Source organism: Lonchura striata, chromosome Z, assembly GCF_046129695.1.
Source record: "Lonchura striata isolate bLonStr1 chromosome Z, bLonStr1.mat, whole genome shotgun sequence".
Classification (NCBI taxonomy): Eukaryota; Metazoa; Chordata; class Aves; order Passeriformes; family Estrildidae; genus Lonchura; species Lonchura striata.
The window spans coordinates 61,989,362-62,008,489 of NC_134642.1; the positions used below are offsets into that span (position 1 = coordinate 61,989,362).

The following is a 19,128-nucleotide window of genomic DNA, read 5'->3' on the forward strand; positions in this document are numbered from 1 at the left end:
TTTCTCAGCTGAACATACTCTGAAGATTCCCAAAAGTAACTTTCTGATCCTAGTCTTGCTTGCATCTGTCAAAAAATGTGATTGCATCTTGTTTAGTACTGAAATAGAGCTTAATTAAAGCACACTTGCTGTGGCATAACCAAGTAGGTCAGGTATTTTGCTAGGAAGGAACACAAACGGGAGGGAAGGAAGAAGTGGAGCTGGAGAAGCAAAACAGTATAACTGAGAGAAACGAATGTGTCTAGCAGAGGAAAAGAAAAAGGTAACTGACAGGGCTAACCACAGAAATTCTTAAGAAATTACTGACAAGACTTACAAAGGACCAAAATGGTATAATAAACAGGCCAGCTAGAATCATAGACCACATTGGTATGGAAAGGCTAAAAAGTAACAATCACAGAAACAAGAATCACCATATTTCCTGTCTGCTTTAGGGCTCTGCTGCTGTATTGAGTTGTCTTCAGCCATGCTGAGGGAAGCAATTGGCTAACTTAAAACATGGAGGAAATCACTAAGGTGGGGTTTTGGATAAGCAATAATTTATTAGGTTTCAGACTTTCCACTCTTGGTTGAATATCACCAGCTAGCTTTAACATATGTCTGCATCAGCAGAAAACTGTGGTGAGTGCTGCTGGACTCACAATTTCTTCTTATGTACTGCAGGGCTCAGGACATCATACTGACATTCCTGAAGCCCTGCCTCTGAGTTTATCACTGGAATAAGGTACAAAGGAGCATGGGGGAGCATTTCCATTACTATAAATTGATTTTTTTTTTTTTTTTTGTGATTGCTCTAGCAATGCTTAGCTGAAAGGAAGATCAGTACCAAAGGCTGAATGAACAGTTATTTGTGCCTATTAATGACTTCCTGGGCTTAGGAACCTGTCTTACGTCAGGACACTGCTGTGTCAGCTGATGAGGAAACCCATCAAAAAAAGATGGTCTATCCAAACTGACAGGTTAAGCAGGCTTGTTTGCTGACAGAGTAAACTGACCAGTTCAAGGTATTAAATTGAAAGTGATTAGAGCTGAATCTGACAATGCTGATCTGTGTGTGAGCGGGAGACTGGGATATATGCACAGGCCCAGCTCAGAGGGAGCCTTTACAAACCTCAAAGTCTAGGGAAGTAGGCTATGCTTAGAAGGAGTAGCTTCAAACTAACCCTTCATTTAGATGGGACATAAACCCCCCTTACAGGGACTACGAAGGGTGCTGGCAAGGCAGACTGTTCTACGCAGGCCAATGCACAGTGTTTTGCTTTCTCTGGACAAACAAGCCCTCTGCTGGGCAGAGTTTGAGAATATATGACTCTTGGTGTGTCTCTTCCTGACAGACTGTAAACACTCATTCCTTCTGACCCATCTCAGTTGTCAGCCGGCTGTGCAGTCTTGCTGGCAGAGAAATATTGAGACAGCAGCTTTGGCTTGGGCCCACATGTGGCCATTCCCACTTCCAGAAGTGGCCACTGACTGACAGAGAGAGAAAATCTACACCCATCCATGCAGAGAGATGCTCTAACATATCTCTACTTAGGGCATGTAGTAATGGCTAAACCCCAGCATAATGAGAAACTTTATCTAGTCACTGTTGCAAAGAACAAAGCACAAGAAAGAAAGCTTTTTCCATATATGGAGTATAACATTGCTCTCTTGCAGTTTCCATCTCTCCTACTCAAAATTTTAAACATAAAAGGCCCAAACTCTGACATTGTTATCTTTACCATCTGAAAAAGAAAACCAAAGCTAAAGCAGTAGCTATTAAAGAAAGCAAAGACAAACCAGAAAGCAAAGAGCTCTGTGTCTTCTAGTAGGGGGTGATGAACCAGCTGCTGGTGTGGGATGCAGGGCAACAGTCTCTAGATGATGCCTCACGCTAGCTGACTAACCAGGAGCTCATCCTGATAATTCCACTGGTTTACTGTGCATTCAGCATTTTTCTTCATCTGCAAAAATGAAGGTAACAGTAACTTAGTTTGCCTCATGTGAGGATTCAAGGAAAACACTGAAAAAGCCTGTGAAGATGTAAAGATATCTGTAAATCTACACATATTTTTTATAATGACACATCTTTCCCTACTTTATGCACCACCACCCAGTTATATAATATGCTAACATGTGCAACATATGTGCATAGTGAAGGTGGCAAGTAAGCTTGTCATTTGTACTTTCCAGGTAGATTTTGAACAACTTTCAGACCCTATCTACAAAATCTTCATGAAAAAAGAAGCATCCACTGAGACCAAAATATCCAGATTAAAAGCCTTAAAGACAACAGATAGAGAACTATGCCACCACCTTTCATAATTCAATACCTGAATGAACCTGGTAGAGTGCAATAACTGAGGAAAGTTTAACATAATTTTTCACGTCTCAACAAAATAATCAAGCTTTCTCTATTTAATACATTAAACATTCTCTCTAAAAAACATGTATTAAAGGAAGGAATGTAAAGATCACTTTCCCATGAAACATTTATCATTTGGTTCCTTCTATAAGTGGAAGAACTAGGAAACAGGATGGTGTTGTCTTTGTAAAATACCTGGGTCACACTCTGTGCTTCCAATAAATGCAGACACTCACTGAGCAAGCTATTAACCTAACTGCATGAGAAAACTATTTCACTGATTAGTTGTCAAAGTTACCATTCACTACAGAAAGCTCCATATTTTCGCCCTCCAAAAGTGTTTCAGAACACTTTGATTACCAGGCTTTCCAGACACAAGGGTGTTACTGGCAGGTGCTATGGAATTTTCCCTGTGTGTTAGCGAAACATAAATCATGCTTACAGAGCTCTGGACAGGTGGACTTTTCCAGCTGGGTGTCAGACAATCCTTCCCTCATTCTCTACCTCCTCCTTCAGAGGTGTCTGTGCACACAGACCACCCAGCAGACCAGCTGCCTTCTATTAACTTTTCCCTTAGTGTCCTTTTGGTTACTGTATGCTCCTGTAACACAGGAATCGAAGTTTCAGTTTCAGCAAGACTGACTAACTGTCCTTCAAGAAGGCTTGCTATTTGAGGTGATTTGACCAGAGGAATTGTCTCTGTTATAAATTTGACCAACAGGAGTCATCCAGTTGCTTTCTCATTCTCCTGATTTTCAATTAATTAGCTACCATAATGCTCAAGAGGATGCACTGAGATAGTCACTGCCTGCTCATGCCTGTGACTGCATCCCACACTGTTGCAGGCTCATTCCCTCCTTCAGCCCTTGTGCTCTCCCCCTAGAACACTGCAGATTCTGTAAGATAAGGCACAGAAGTTGTGCCGTTGTCTGCATTTCCCATGCATCACCTCAAGCTGATGTTCTCTGTAAACTGGCTGGTAACTGACACTTTCCTCTTCTCTGAAGAGGCTGGGAAAAACCCAGCATTTATTCAAGGCTTGGGCTGGAGCACTAACTCCTCTGCTATGCAGCAAGACGGGAAGTGACCTTTGGCGTTTAAAAGCCTCAATCCATCCAAAGTGTGTACCTCAGACAATGACCCTTGCCATGAACAGTGCTACCCAGCTGTATCCACAGCTAGAAAATTACAGCTGGCTTGTCCACTGCTGAAAGCATATGAAGGCAAAACCAGCATTTATCAATTTAAACTGACTGAGCACATCAAAGCAATTAGAAAGACCTAGGCAAGCTACACCAGGGGCTGTAATTTCTTTCCACTACCATGTTTCACTGAGTATTTTGTGTTCTGATATAAAGTCCAATACAACATCAGGTATTATTGATCAGTTTCATACCAGTGTTTCTAGGACCTCAGCAGAATGAAAACAATAAGGAAAAAAGGAAAGTAAAATGTATGGTAGGAAATCACACATCGTTTTACAGGCCAAGCTTCTTGGGTTACATCACAGTGTTTTCCAGAGGTTATAGTGGCAGGGAAATGGTGGGTGACTTTGGAAAACAAAGATATGAAAACTTGTCTAGTAGAAGAAACAGATGACACAACTAAGAAACAAGCTGTGGTTCAGTTCTTTTAGTGCTTAGGTATATCTTTGACCCCCTTACCTCATCTGTTTTTGAGAGATTATAATTCTGATCTCACAGTACTTTAGCCCAGTCTATGAGCTGCTTCCACCCCACCATTCAGCTCTGACAGATTCTACACCAAACTATGGTGAGTGGAAAGGCCAATTTCTATTGTAGCAAATTAAATAAAATTAATTGAGTCATGCATGTTGAGGTACACAGGCCAGTACTATCCCACCAGCCTTCAGTTTTCATGTGATCACCTTAGGGGTCACTGTTAGAAGCAAGACATCCTAGATACTTCCTGGTTCACATGTATTCTAACTGGTAATAATTTGAATTTGAACAATGTGGTTCCAAGCAGAGAATGGGTTTTGCTGAAGTTACTGTATAGGGATAGATTAATATGTCCAATACTGATTAATAGTAGAAATAAGGAGTGGCAAGACAAACTGATGCATCTGACAGTAATTGCTTGAGTCTGTAATTTCTAAGATAGGTGCTTCCATATATGTAATTTGTGTATTTGGCAGTTAATCCTATCTACATATATCACCAAGACCCTCACAATTGCAAGGAATAATTTGAGACATTATAACTTTAAAATAACACAACTGTGTTCATTCCCCCTGACCCCCTCCTCCATTCCAATATACTCATTCCCGAGCTCAGGCCCAGAATTTCCAAAAGCAGATCTTTCAATACCCAAGGTGAAAACAACACAGGCAGCAAGTGTTAACTCCTTCAGTAGAGCAATTGTAACTTTCCAAGGGAGAAGGATGACTACTGTTGCATTGCCTGGATCATTTGCAGTCTGTACAACCACACTGAAAGATTCTGTAGTTCAAATATGTAGCATGGACCTCCTTTAATGCTAATTCAACTCAAATATAAAATCCATGCTTTCTGCTGCATCTGCTTTAACACCTTTTCCTTTGTTTCCAGGCTGGCCAGATTCATAGCTGCACTCCTGGTAATTAAAAAGAAATAGCTACTGAGATAACCACAGAAAACAGAAGTGACTTCTTTCTCTACTGCCCACAAAACCCATCGTCATTCCCATGACTCATCACATCAGAACCCAGAAAAAAAAGCATATGGTATGAATAATTCTTGTTAAAATTGCACATCCTAAAGCTCTATCAAGGCTGGGTGCAGAAGATGCTCCTTCCTGAAAATGTTTCAGTATGCTCCAGTTTCTGCAAAGGTCTATGCTCAGCTGACGTATATGAAAGTAGTGGCATTTTCCTCATACCTGCACCCATCTCTTGGTAGTTGTTCTGTATTCATGATTACTGCAAATATTAACAGTGATACATTAACAGATAGCTCAGCAGTGCTTATTGGGTTCAGGCAATCCCTTGCATATAGAAACAGAATACCCTAGAAGTCCCTAAGGAAATGCCAACTACAACCCTGGAAACTTCATGGGACAGCTAAGTTTCTGCAAAGGACAGAGGTGCTTCAAATGGGCACCAGTTTAACAGATGCTTTCTGATTTATCATTCTCATGTAAGTTTCCCTACTCTTTTCTGTTTTCTAAAACTTGCCTCCATAGGCAATGCAATCAGTGTAGTTGTACAGCTGCATAAGCAAAACTATGGAGATATAAGAAGGTCTAAGTAAGGACTATTTTTCATGCTAATTTACTTTATCCTGGTAGTACAATCACAGTTCCAAAATAATTTACCTTAAGATCAAAAGATTTTATTCCAGCAGGAAGCTGGAATTTTTTACCACAGATAAAAACACCAAGGAAAAAAATGAACAAAAATAAAACACAGAGTCTTGAAAAAGGCATAACAAGGAAAATTTGACCTTTTAAATGGAATTGTCTTTACAGACAACTCCTTCCATCTGAGATGTCCAGAGAACTTTTGACATTTTTTCTGTAAAAAGACTGTTAGAAACGTTTGCTTTTTTCTCACTTTAATTCATTTTCATATTTCACAAAACAAGGTAAGAGCCAGGCACACTGTAACTAAGGACTTAAGACCAGATGATGCTACAATGGCAAACAGTACACTAGAAATGCTCCTGCATAGGAGAGGGTGGGGAGGAAGACTGGCTGATGCATTTGACAAATTCATGTCTGTTTTGATGGACAGAAATAATTTTCATGATTCATTACAAAATCATACCTGTACATAATAAAAAGAAACACAAATGCTGTCAGATTATGCATCTCTTGGTGACTCTGGTTTGGACATTTATTTAAAGGAAGCACCGAAAACAGGGAAGAGCAAACCCTGTGCACTTCAAACTCCAAGAAAAGTCTTGCATTTGACTTTGACCCGACAGAGGAACAGAAATACAGGATAAAAAATTTTCAACACTATTTCCCCATCACTAGAGCTCACACTCCTGAATGGCATTTGCAAGAACCCAGAAAAAAAAAGTAGGTTTTAAGATACATAAAGAAATTAAAAGGTTAGACAGCTCCTGCTATGGACAAAAATCAGATCTTGAATTTCTGAGACAAACAACATTCCTCATTCTGCCTCAAGTCGAGGTAAGACAGGAAGAATAAGATTTCCAAATGCAGAGTCTTGAGTTATGAAGTATCCTGAGGAGTGTGCATGTGCGTGCTGGAAAGAGAAAAGCATTTGTTAAAGCATAACTCCCTGCAGCACTGACATGATTTACGACTTCATGGCTTCTGCAGCATTCATTATTTATTTCTCCCAGTTTGCTCCTTAATTCTGATAGTCAAATTCAAACCTAGCATTTTAGATCAGCTACATCAGAATAGGGCCCATCAACACAATTAACCTGGACACTCTCTTCTGCTCTTTTTAGCCAACCCCATGGAGGTGGAGCAAATCAACTCCTGATGGCTCTTCTTTGACTAGAACCCATGTTTCCACTTCCATTCCTTTCCAAAACCAGCTTGTAATTCTTGTTTACAACAGCTGCTACATGGAGTGCCACCAGACACAATCCTAAACATGGGACACCAGGATTCTGCTCATGTGATGTAGATATATGCTTGTTCATCTGAGGGAGGCAGCTGCTGTATGAACTCCAGCAAGTTAGATGTTCTGCATATTCCCTCCCTCCCCCACTAGGGAAGATCCCTGCTGGATCTCAAATTCAGCTTGAGCCTTTAGTGTGCCCTTGGAGTGATCAAGCCCAACTGGCACAGTGACTTGCACCAGTAACATCATGGCCAGCAGGCCAAGGGGAGCCCTCTGAGCTCAGTCTGAGATACAAACTGGGGGGAGTTCAACAGAGACACAGAGATGGCTGTAGGGCTGGGTGGAGCTCTCCACACCCAAGGACATGTTTCTCATAACAAAAGAGACTTCCCTTATGACAAATACAGAAATGAGAGATACCTAATCTCTAAAAGGGGCTTTTCAATATCTCTAGGAGCAGGGCTGCTCTCTGAAGGGATTCACATCTAAAACAGAGCCAAACTGAACTCTGACTGTATCAGCTCACCTGCAGTGCAGCCTTCTGCTGTGCTGCAATGTGCTGTTGCTCAGCATGATCACGGAAATCCTTATTCAGAGGTGATCTTGTAAGTGCAATGCTGCAAGAAAGAACAAGATGGTATGACACAGACCACAGCCAAAACTTGTGTTCTTGCCATTCTAGCCACGGATATTATGACTTCCTGAGTTCTCATTTCACTCATGGCTTGACAATTGTCAGTTACTGTTTGGAATTACTATCTGTAAATCTAAGAGGAAAAAATAAAAAAATGGTAGATGGAGCGAGCACAGGTGTATAATTTGAGCCATCATAAACAATTCCTGCCAAACTAAACCTGAAGCCTATTGTGGATTTTGCCCATGGGTTGAGTCCCACTGAAGTCAATGAAAGCACTGGGTGCAGTGTTAAACAATGCAAGGAATTTCTAAAGCAGTTTTGTGCTTTCACCACTACTCAGTCACTGAGTGACTGTTCTAAACAACTGTGATAAACAGAAGCACTTACAAGAACTCTGCAGACTTCAGTACAAGAACAGGTCTTTGGTGGGAAGGAAGCAGTTCACTGCCTATGATAAAGGAGCTTCCTATTAATGTTAATTGAAATAATGATTCCTTGGTAAGAGGTTGGAGTACCTAAAACTGATTTAGCATATCTATCTCACTGCAGCATAAGGTTTCAAATTAAAATTTACCGATTTTTTTCTTTTAGTTTAAGTCTTTTCTACCTTAGGACTTGTCTGCCTTCTTAACCCAAAAATAAGACATAAAAAGCACTCCTGACTCTATATAGAACATTAACGTGGAAATCAGGTGAGGGTTGCCATTAGAGCTGTATCACAAGACAATTCTCACTACCTCTGAGACTGTCACTGGAGGCTGCTGCTGAAAACCCTGCTCTTACCAATCACAGAGACAGAAGTACAAATGACAAGGATTCAAATCAAACTCATCAGCTGAATTTTACCAGCTGTTTCAATGTCAACAGCTGATTTAGTAAATCAGTTTTTGAGAAGCAGCCATGTTCATGAAAAGATCTGCAGCCAAATCTATGCCTAAATGCATAACAAAAGCTAAACAATTCAGAAAAAAATTGCTTATGGCAAATATTAAGGTAAGTTTCACTGCTGGAGAAGAATACTACTCAGTTTATTTAAAACGATATTTTCAGTGATATTGGAGGCATTTAGTTTGTAATTTGTAATCTGTACCCTCTAACTTTTCAATAAGATTTTTGTAGATAAGCTTAAGACTCCACCATAAGCTGACATTTTTCAAGAGATGTCTTCTGTTCTTTTTTATGAAGTGAAAATCTTCAGGATTTTCACCTGCCAAGTACAGAAATCAATTAACTCATTCACCCTTACACTATCCCTGCCACTGTTGTGCTTTAGGTACATCAAGTGCTTTTGGTCAAGTTTGCACCATTTTTATGGTCTCAATTTTGACAACTCTGTGGTCCAAGACCTTTGGTACAACATCAAAAAACTGGCAGCTTCTCAAAAATCACACATCAGCCCACCACGCCAAAGTAGAGTGTGTGACTGCTACATTTTATGTTCCACCCATGTCCACCTTCAAAACTAGAAAATTCTAATTCAGCTCACTAGAATACAGTGTTGTATTTTCTTAAAGAAAAAAAGAGAGCAAACAAGCACTCCCTGAAGCTCTGTCAGACTTATAATAAAGCACAGAAACACTGTTGCCAGGAGCTGTACATAACAGTATGGTATTCTGATTTTCTTTCCAACAATTTTGCTCAAATAATAACTACATAAAGTTCCTGACTGTAACTTCTTACCTCACTCAGAAGTCTACATCAGGCAAGTATTCTGCATGTTTTTTGACATTATGAAGGAAAAAGTGCCATGGGATGTCTTAGAAGAAAAGACATGGCAGCACTCAGACTCTAGTCAGAGTATTTGACTCTTGTACAGGTCTTTTGGGTTACACTGTGTCTAGAATGTGACACTGCACTCACTTCACCATAACCCGGAAGTTCAAGGATGTCAATTTCTCCACATAAATTGTTGTGTGATTTTCTGGTTACTGATTTATGACAAAAATCTGATTTTCTTGTCTTGTATGTGAGAAATCCCAGTACCAGCCCTCAACTCAGATTAGACTATTACACTTTATGGTGTAGAATCGTACCTAAAACACAGCATCTTTTACAGGATTATCTTATAACATACACTGGCTTTGTCTTGCACATAGGGAGTTTCAAGAATAAGTCACTCCAGCTGTAATTGCTCTTCTCTAAGCACACAAAATCCTGAACTTAATGGTCTGCTACTTCCATTTCCCAGAGCATTTCAGCTTAATAATGAAAGTTTTCTCAGTGTCTGCTTCCTGATTTTTCTTTATGGTAGATTTTAACACATTTGAGTAAGCATATCTGATTATCTCATTCTCAAATGGAAATTATATAAGCCAAAATTCACGCTATGTAAACCACTTTAAATACTAATATGTTCCTAAAGAGCAATGTCCCCTTGCCTTGTTATTACAGATGGTCAGAATACACTTCTGTTAAGTATTTATATAAGTTTACAGCTCACTAGCTGTTTGGCTTTTTTTCCTTGATGTAATCAGTGATGTCCCAACAGGTCTAAGAACATAAAATACCTGGCTCCAGGGTGATTTGTGGAAGACTGGTTTTGCATAAGTAACTTTCTCTTCTCCTTGTCTAGTTCTGCCAGGATTGCAACCCTATTTTTATTCTGGAAACCTGGTGAGAATGACAGAAAAATATTAGAGATATTTATTTGACTTCTGTGGCCCAACTCTAACCCTGTGGAATTAGAAATTCCTGTAGAAAATTACTCTAAGATTATACACTGACCTTCATTTGAAAATACTATTATTAAATAGGCTTCATTTGTCAGCATGCAATAGCTTCCATAAGCTATCATGCAAAACAGAAGCTTTAACTCAGAAGCTTTAAAACAGAGGCTTTTAACTCAAGATAGAGCCTATCACTTCCCAAGCCAGATCTGGAGCTATAATCAAGGTTTAAAATCAAATAGCTGCCTTCCGAAAAGAAGTAAACTTACCAGGTTCTAAATTTAAAAAGTAGTCTCCGAATGTTCAACTGAACAATAACAAAAGAGCAATACATGCATGGGGCTTAATTTCTCATGTCAGTGAACTCAAACTGTAACACAAGCATTTTATATATATATAACAGCTAAGAATGAGCAAATCACTAAGATTGCACATGTGTTTATACAAACATGTTTCATTCAATCTATGAAGAAAAGTTTAAATATAATGTGTCCTATACTACTACTCTTATTCTGAGTATGGTCAAATGCTGGAATAGAGAAGCAAATTTAAACTATTAAACTGTCTGTTTAAGAATATAAGAATGTGGCCTCCATTTGCTTTCATCATTCTTCCAAAGTGACTCTGAATACGACAGAAGGGGTCAGGAAGTAGGGTGACTTGAAAGAATTTCAAAAATGCCCAAAATAGCTGCCATCTATGTTTTTTTCAAAGTTGCCTTCTAAATGCAAACATGGCAAACTCCTGTACCTACACAGGACTCATATAATAAAGGATCTCACTGCAGCTCTTCAACAAACCAGATGCACAAGCCCCTGCTGTTGCCCAGTATACCCAAACAGCACAGCTAAGGAGAACAGCTCCACAGCTGACTCTTAGTCACCTCTATGCCACTGAGGACACTCTTCATATCAGAAACACACACTTCTTGAATCTCTTATTTGCTGCTGTTCTACAAATAAGAAGCTATGACAACATGATTTTAAAAAAACAGTAAGTAAAAGTCAAGCTCTCCTTTATTTCCTCCACACAAAAAGTCCAAGATTTCCCCTGGAAATTGCTGCATGCCATGCCCTGCCCTGCAAACTGTCTTAGCGACAGCATTAAAACACCGTAGCCCACAAACTGTGAGGAAGGCCACATATGGTAACTCTTAAGGAGAGTATTAGCATGTCAAGGTAAAATGATTTATTTTCAGTAGCTGCATTCAAAGTTCATCCTCTTTGACAGACCTTGTGCTGATGCTCAGTTACATAGTCCAGTCTCCCTTTTATCTGCATGGCTTAATGAAGGAGACAATCACCAGAGAAACCTTAAACTCTAAATAACAATATGCATCTGTACTGCCTTGCTATCAAACTCTCAACCTTTTTCTTCTACTATACCTAATACAAACACATACCCATAAACTTCAGTGTCTCAAAAGTTCTCAAAAGGAACACAGCCTTTTGTTTATATTGTACTATGGTTTTATGTAAGATCATCCACAATAATTTTGACATTTGTTAATAAGATATTAATTACAATTAATTAACATTTGTTAATTAAGATTTTCATTACATTTAATTTAACTAATTTCTCCTTCCTATGTGGCATTAGCTCCACTTAAACTCTGTTTGGTAAGAGTACTGATTCAGGCCTTGGATATTTCTCTGCTCTTCGGGTATTGTACACTATCTCTTATTTTTTTTTCTAAGACCTTGCGCTTGCAATGAATCTGAAACCTTGAAACAGAGCTGACACACAAAGGCTGACAAATCTTGCCAACAACCTAGGATTTAATATCTCTGAGCTGCAACCAGCCCAGACTTTACTTTCTTGTAAATTCTGGAGACAATGCATGGATAGGATGACCAAATCACCTCTTAGAGGGCCTGACCTAAAACAAGCATATGTTTGTGTGCTAATTCTACACAATTTTAATCCAAAAACCTCACATCTATACTTGACCTATTACTCAGCACCCTTCTGATACTGATTGCTTATCCTGAACTGCATAAATTTAAATGCATGCTTGGAATTCACAAGATATGATGCTTAAGAAAAGAAAAAGGGGACCACTTTTTATCTAAGTTTGTGATCTAAAAAAATAAATATTAAATATGCTTAAATTTATCATGAAGCAGATGGTATGATTCAGAAAAGCCTGAGACATTTTAAATGCTGTTTTTAAACTGTGATCACAAACAGTAGAAGACTGTCTTCTATTTTGAGTCTTGTTACAGTATCTTGTGGAAGAAACTCTAGAGGTATTCAGAAGAAACCCAAGTATCTTTTCTTTCCATATACCTCTACAGAGAGCTTTGTTGTGTGTTTTTTGACTGTTGCTTGGGTTTTTTTGTAAAGCAGTATTTTGCATTAGAGCTCAGACAGTGGCCATCAGCAACCTGCTGTGCTGAGAAAGTAATTTGTCTAAGAGAATTTGTTATTGGTAAGGAGATAAAAGCCTAAAAGCCTATTTAAGAATGTGGAGGAGTATATATTCAACATATATATGTCAATACTTCACATCTGAGCAACGTGATCTTCCTGCAGGTAAACTTCTTCAACATGCAAAGTAAAGGCTGTTCATTTAAAGGTTAACAATGGAGTGTGCAAAACAGGAGAAATCAATTTTACAGAGAAATTCTGGCATCCTTAGAAAGTAATTAAGCATATCTGGCAATAAATAAACAAGAGTTTAATTCAGATTGTTCCCTGTTGAGGAACACAAAATGCTTTCACAAAGACCAATTTTAAACTTCTACAGAATTTTCCCACTTCAATTATAAATAAGAGTAATATTTCATCTGCAGGTTTGTCTGTTCTGCTTTCTAGTACTGAAAATATGGACATGCAAAAATCAAAAGCTGTCCTTAGTACAGACCAGATTCCCATCTGTTAAAGCCAGTAAAGATTTTCAAACACAGGAACTTCCTAATAAAGCTTTAAATTTAAGACCTCCCTTTACTGGGCTGAGTTGCACTAATATTTTGAGTTAAATATTTATAAACTGCAATATTCAAACTGTTCTTTCTCTGCTTTGTTGACATGACTCCTGACACAGAATGACCTGTTCAAGGCAGCTAAATAGTTCAATGGCAGTGTCAGATGTCAAACTGAGCACCTAGATCCTGATATTACTCTCTAATGTAGCCGATTCAGGACATGTAGATTTTAAACCTTTTTGAGACCTCTATTTCTGACATCAAGCATTGTATCTGTGCAGGACCTGAAAGATTACTTACACCTATTATCTGCACGTGAAAGGCAGAATGCCAAATAAAGCTGAAACCTTGTTGAGTGATACTGGCAGCTTTCAGAGCCCACAGCAAGCCTCTCACTTTAACCTAACTTCAAGATTTTATCTACCACCCTAGCTAACCGTTACCTTTGGCAGTTCCTTGAACTATGTGTGGCAAGCAACACCATTACCTTTGTTTTTAATTTTTTGCTTTTCATTGATTATCTTTTCTCCTTGATCTGTTTCCTTGATCCTTCCTTGACTTCTTGCTCCAAATTCACAAAAAATATTTCAGGTTTTTCCAAGATTCACCATTTATCATTCATCCACAAATGTGTAACAGCACTAAAGAACCCTCCATTAATTTGTGTCCAAGACACACTTTTACTGAGAAAATGTTTTCAAAGCTGTATGTTAGCTCCAAGCTCTGAACATTGAAAGGCACTGCATTTTGTCCTGCCTGCTCAATTCAGAAAGGATTAAAAGTTATTTCTTTACTGAAGTGCATGTTTCTATAAATGGCAGCATTCATGAAGTGAGGCAGAACCCTCTTAAAAAACAGGATCTGAAGACCTCATTAAACACACACCACTTGTGAAGAAAATGGAGTAATTCTAGTTAGACATCCTCTTCTGCTTATGATGACTGACATCTCAAAGCATCATCTAACAGTCTGCTGCATGCCTATACTCTCAGTAACAATTTATATCTGGGTATGCTTTCATACACTTTGTGTGACAATGAAACAAAAGATGTACTGGTTACTCAGTAAATTAAGTTGAATTACTTAAAAATACATTAGTATTTTGTCTGTGCCAGACAACAGCTGCATACATAGCTGAATATAAGTAATTGACAGCTTTATGGCTGCAAAGTTCTCAAGTACTATGCTTACACACAGATCAGACTCAGATGGGGAAGAGCAAACTCTGTAGGTGATGACATCATTCAATGCATTCATAATAATTCAACAGCACAATCTTCCTTTTCAGACTTGGTGAACAGAGAGCTAAATCTAGCTGCTTAGACTGTGCTATGTGAACGCCCCCACATACCTTTAGGGAAAAGCATAAACAACTTTCAGGACATAAAGAGACTAGAATTGCTGCAGCCTGAAACTTAGAATTCTGTTCATATGTCAAGAGCTTTGTCTCCCAACATACCAGTAAGAATTCTTATTTTCTGAAATGTTCAGCCCTGTCTGAAACAGGATCTGCATCTTTTCCACCTCTGAGGACCAAAAGGAGAATTCTGTCCTGAGCAGTTACATTTACATTTCTCTCATGCCAGACAGCTTCCTCTAGGACTCATACACAGAGTGGCTAATTCAGTTACACACAAGGCTCTGGCCTTGCTGCACACAAGCAGAGGCATTCCACAAGAGCAGCCTGATGAATGCATGTTGCCTAAGTACTGTGAAGTACTGCAGTAGGAGCGGTGTATTCCTGAGCACCTGGAAGTATTTGCTGTAATTCAGAAGCTGATTTCCACCCATCAAAGTGTATCACTCTGGTCAATGAGTTCATCTGGTGGACAATGCTCAGCATACAGCAAGATCTTCCATTGCTGGTAAATGCCACAGTCAGTCCTATGCCATCAGCTCCCTGTGGCACTAGTTAATGAAATAAGACTTTTCATTCAATTATTTTTCGTTTTTCTGCACTCATATGCAGCTCACCACCAAGAGTGCTTTTCTAAGAGGCTGGCAAATAAAAGTCTGGTCCAAAAAATCTTAACTTTTATAGTCCAAATCTGTAAACAGTGGAAAACTCAAGTTTACTCCTAAGAAAATACCTGATATACATCAAAGGAAGAGCAGTAATTTGGTACAAAAAATTCCCATCACAGTCTACCTGTGTAGAAGGCTAATGTTTAATTCATCCTTACAGTTCTGCTTGAGTAAGTGCTACCATTCATATCCCTCCTGGTGAGCATTTCAGTAAACTTTTATTATTTTTGTCCAAGTGAATTGATTCCTTGAGCAGTACTAATACATATGCCAAGAGGCAAGCTAAAAATGCAGTGTTTTTCACAGTCCTTTTCACTACTAGATGTGTCCACCGAAGACAGAAACCCTGAACTGTTGTTTATATTTACCTGGTCCTTTCTAATTTTCTTAGTTGTACTACTTATAGGCCTATTTGTTAATTAAATTTGACAGTGTTTCTTATCTCCTTAGTGCAAACAATTTTCAAATAATAACTACACAGCTCTTTTAATGAGTCTGTAAAGGATATCTCAAATATAAAAGATTCCGAGGCTCTATGAAGTTATAAGACTCTGGAACTGGGAGGGAAGCAAAGGTATTCTGGCACTGAAATCCCATCTCTCAGTAAACCAACATATTTAAGCTTTTAACTACCTATGACAACATTCTATTCCTTGCAATTATGCTGATTTGGTAGTCACAGAATAAAGGCAAGATTTACCATTATGTACAAAAAACTTTCTCAGTTAAAATTTGCAAACAGACAGCTCTGCAATCTGCAGCACTTCTCTCTCAACACCTCACAAAATCTCAAAAGGCATTCCTGAAACTACTTCCTTTTCATCAAGTAGCAAGTAAAATCTGTGTTTTGGATCCCCTGCGAGTTATACAATACCCCCTGAAGTATCATCCAGCAACACCAAGGTTTGCAGGACTGCTTGAGGTAAGGACACAAAACACAGACCTGCAAAACATCTCCACTTGCTGGGAAACTGAACCCATAATTCATTTCCCATAACCAAGTAAGGGAAGAGCCATACCTGAAAAGCTTTCTCCCCAGCTCTTCCACCTAAGAAAAGCCTCAGAGTTCCCCTAAGGTTTCCAGGAAACACCTCTAGAGGGCGATTTAAGATCCTCCTTCAAATTTATTAGGCGACAACTCCAGACCCTCAGCCCCCTCTAAAGCACATCCATCACCTGCATAGATGGACCATTACTAAGATTGTTATTATTTTAAGGATACAACTAAGATGCATCTCAGTATAAAGGAACATTTCATTGCAGTTACCATTTCGGTTTTAACTGACTTTTTCTCCTAGGTCTGGCCAATTGCTGCCTGTGATAGATATTATTGCCTGGGTCTTGCTGTTCCCAACATGACATGGAATGTGTTTGACTTCTGGCCATTCTCTGATGTTGAGTGCAATAGTCATGTCCAAGGCCAAGTGTCTGAGTGTCTTGTAAGTGTGTGAAATAAGCTTCCGCAAACAATCGCTGTACCACAGGCATGATACATACTTCCTAATCCCGAGCACAACACTGCTCAGTAATAAAGAGCTTCCCAGCCCTCAGTGGTCTTTTTCAAACCTTAAATGTGTCTGTACCTTGTCCCAGAAGAATAGCTGCCATTGTGCTTTCAGCCCCACTTCTCATGCCCTTCTTCATCTTTCCATAAAAAGAAACTTACAGTTATGGTGACTTCACTGATATTTTGCATTCACCTATCCCTTAAATTAAAACCTACCTTGTCCTGAAGGATTTGCTGCCATCCTTCAATATTCAGCCCTTATTTTATTCTGCTGGAGTTCAAATCTTTTAACCCCCACAAATATCTGCAAAACAGGCACAATATAAGATGAACATACTCCTTTAAAATAAGAGGTTGGAATTCAATCTGTTGGAGACTTCATAAATATGGCAACTGTTAGAAAACACAAGCCAAACACAGCATGTGTGTTGCTTAAAATGTATTATACAGTTTATACTGTTCTGCTGAAACTTCAGGCTTGAAATATCAAGGGTTGTGATCAATTACTTTTTTCAGATTCTAGTAATTTCTGTTAGTAGAACTAGTAGTAACTTCTTGCAAATTCTATTCTAGTAAAAAATAGTATAGATAATTAGAGTCATACACCCATTTTCCCAACTGAACTTCTTCCTGACAAGGTATGTCAGGCTACACTTAAGAATTACGTCAAACCCTTATAGTCCTTAAAAGTTGAAGCCTTGAAGGAACCCAGTTTAGGCTCTGACTCAAGAAAAACTGATTGTTTGAGGAGAGGCAATTTAAATCCCAGATACAAGGCCAGCCAGAGATGGCTGCAGCTGTGGCAAAACAAAAAGGAGGCCCGCTGCTGGGTCCCACGTCACCTCGGACCACCATGAACATCTGTTTCCATCAAGGTGCCAGGCTGTACAGTGAAGCGGCGAAGAGCTCCGGCTCAGCCAGGCGGAGCGAGGGATGGGAACGCTGAATCCTGCAGGAAACGTGAAGCACAATCAGTCAGACTTCCACAGGAGACCATGTCACCGCTGCGCCCCGGCCCTGCGGGTCCCTGAGCAGCAGCGCTGCGGTGAATTAATAACGCGCCCACAGTCTGAATTAAGCGCAGTGAGAGCGGTCGCGATGGGTTTCTCCAAGAGCCGCGGATGGCCTGACGCACTCCGCCGCTGCCCACCTTCCCCCGGCACTCGGAACGCGCTCTCCGCTCCCTTCCCCTCCCGCCCACAATGGACGGGCGGATGGCCGCCCCGGCTCTCCCGGGACCGGCGGCCCGGCCCGGCCCGGCCCGGCCCGGCCGGCCTCGCTCAGGCCCGGCAGCCCCGCCGCCACCCACCTGCCCGAGGGGCGCCGGCTCCCTCACACCGCCCGCCCTGCCCGCAGCGCGGCCGCGCCGCCTCCGCCCCTGCCCGTGACGCCTGCACAGCGCGACAGCGCCCGCGCCGCCTCCTCTCCGCCCGCCTCCTCTCTGCCCGCGCCGCCTCCTCTCCGCCCGCCTCCTCTCTGCCCGCGCCGCCTCCTCTCCGCCCGCCTCCTCTCTGCCCGCGCCGCCTCCTCTCCGCCCGCCTCCGTCTCTGCCCGCCTCCTCTTCCTCTCTTCCCGTCCCTCCTCTCTGCCCATCCTTCCTCCTCTCTGCCCACCCTTCCTCCTCTCTTCCCGCCCCTCCTCCTCTCTTCCCATCCCTCCTCTCTTCCCATCCCTCTTCTCTTCCCATCCCTCCCCTCTTCCCGTCCGTCCCCTCTTCCCGTCCGTCCTCTCTTCCCGTCCGTCCTCTCTTCCCGCCTCTCCTCCTCTCTTCCCGTCCCTCCTCTCTGCCCACCTCTCCTTCTCTCTGCCCGCCCCTCCTCTCTGCCCGCCTCTCCTCCTCTCTGCCCGCCTCTCCTCCTCTCTTCCCGCCCCTCCTCTCTGCCCGCCCCTCCTGCTCTCTTCCCATCCCTCCCCTCTTCCCGTCCGTCCTCTCTTCCCGCCTCTCCTCCTCTCTTCCCGTCCCTCCTCTCTGCCCGCCCCTCCTGCTCTCTTCCCGCGCGCTCCCTCCGCCCTGCCCACGCCCGGAAGGGTCGGCGTTGTGGGTGGGGAGCCTGCGCCGGGTGTGGCGTTCGGCCCTAAAGCGTCGTTTGTCTGTGCTTGCTCCTGCCGTGGCATCCTCCTGGGGACAGGAGCAAACGCCGGGGTTTCACGCTTGGGGACTCCAGGCAGCATCGAGGTTGAATCGTAAAAAAAACAAACAAACACCCATAAGTGGAAGGGAAGGGGTCACGGAATCAGGTTGGAAAAGACCTGGAGTCCAGCCTATGACCCAGCACCACCCTGTCAACCAGACCATGGCACTGAGTGCCACTTCCAGTCATTGCTTAACACTTCCAGGGACTCTTGACTTCACCACCTCCCTGGGCTGCGCAGCTCATTCCAAAATCTAATCGCTCTTTCACAGAAAAATGTCACCTGGTTCTTGGAGGTTGACAGACACTTGAGGTTGTGTCCTCTTACCCTGTTACTTTTTTCTTTA

At 41.3% G+C, this 19,128-nt stretch overlaps 1 protein-coding gene across 4 annotated transcripts; it reads right to left on the reverse strand.

The window, feature by feature from the left end:
• Nucleotides 1-5,881: 5,881 nt before the first annotated feature.
• On the reverse strand, nt 5,882-18,464 carry INIP (INTS3 and NABP interacting protein). Of its 4 annotated transcripts, XM_021525033.2 has the most exons (7): nt 18,154-18,367; nt 17,959-18,068; nt 17,492-17,598; nt 16,866-16,953; nt 10,032-10,134; nt 7,414-7,504; nt 5,882-6,557 (listed from the first exon to the last, which is right to left on the reverse strand). In XM_021525033.2, the coding sequence occupies exons 4-7, from the start codon at nt 16,888-16,890 to the stop codon at nt 6,462-6,464; spliced, it is 315 nt and encodes a 104-aa protein (XP_021380708.1). In that variant the 5' UTR covers nt 16,891-16,953; nt 17,492-17,598; nt 17,959-18,068; nt 18,154-18,367; the 3' UTR covers nt 5,882-6,461. The 4 variants fall into 4 exon arrangements, with proteins under 4 accessions (XP_021380708.1, XP_021380710.1, XP_077646210.1 ...); XM_021525035.2 differs by lacking the exons at nt 17,959-18,068; nt 18,154-18,367 and adding an exon at nt 18,442-18,464; XM_077790084.1 differs by lacking the exon at nt 17,959-18,068 and having other exon boundaries at nt 18,263-18,299.
• Nucleotides 18,465-19,128: the final 664 nt, after the last annotated feature.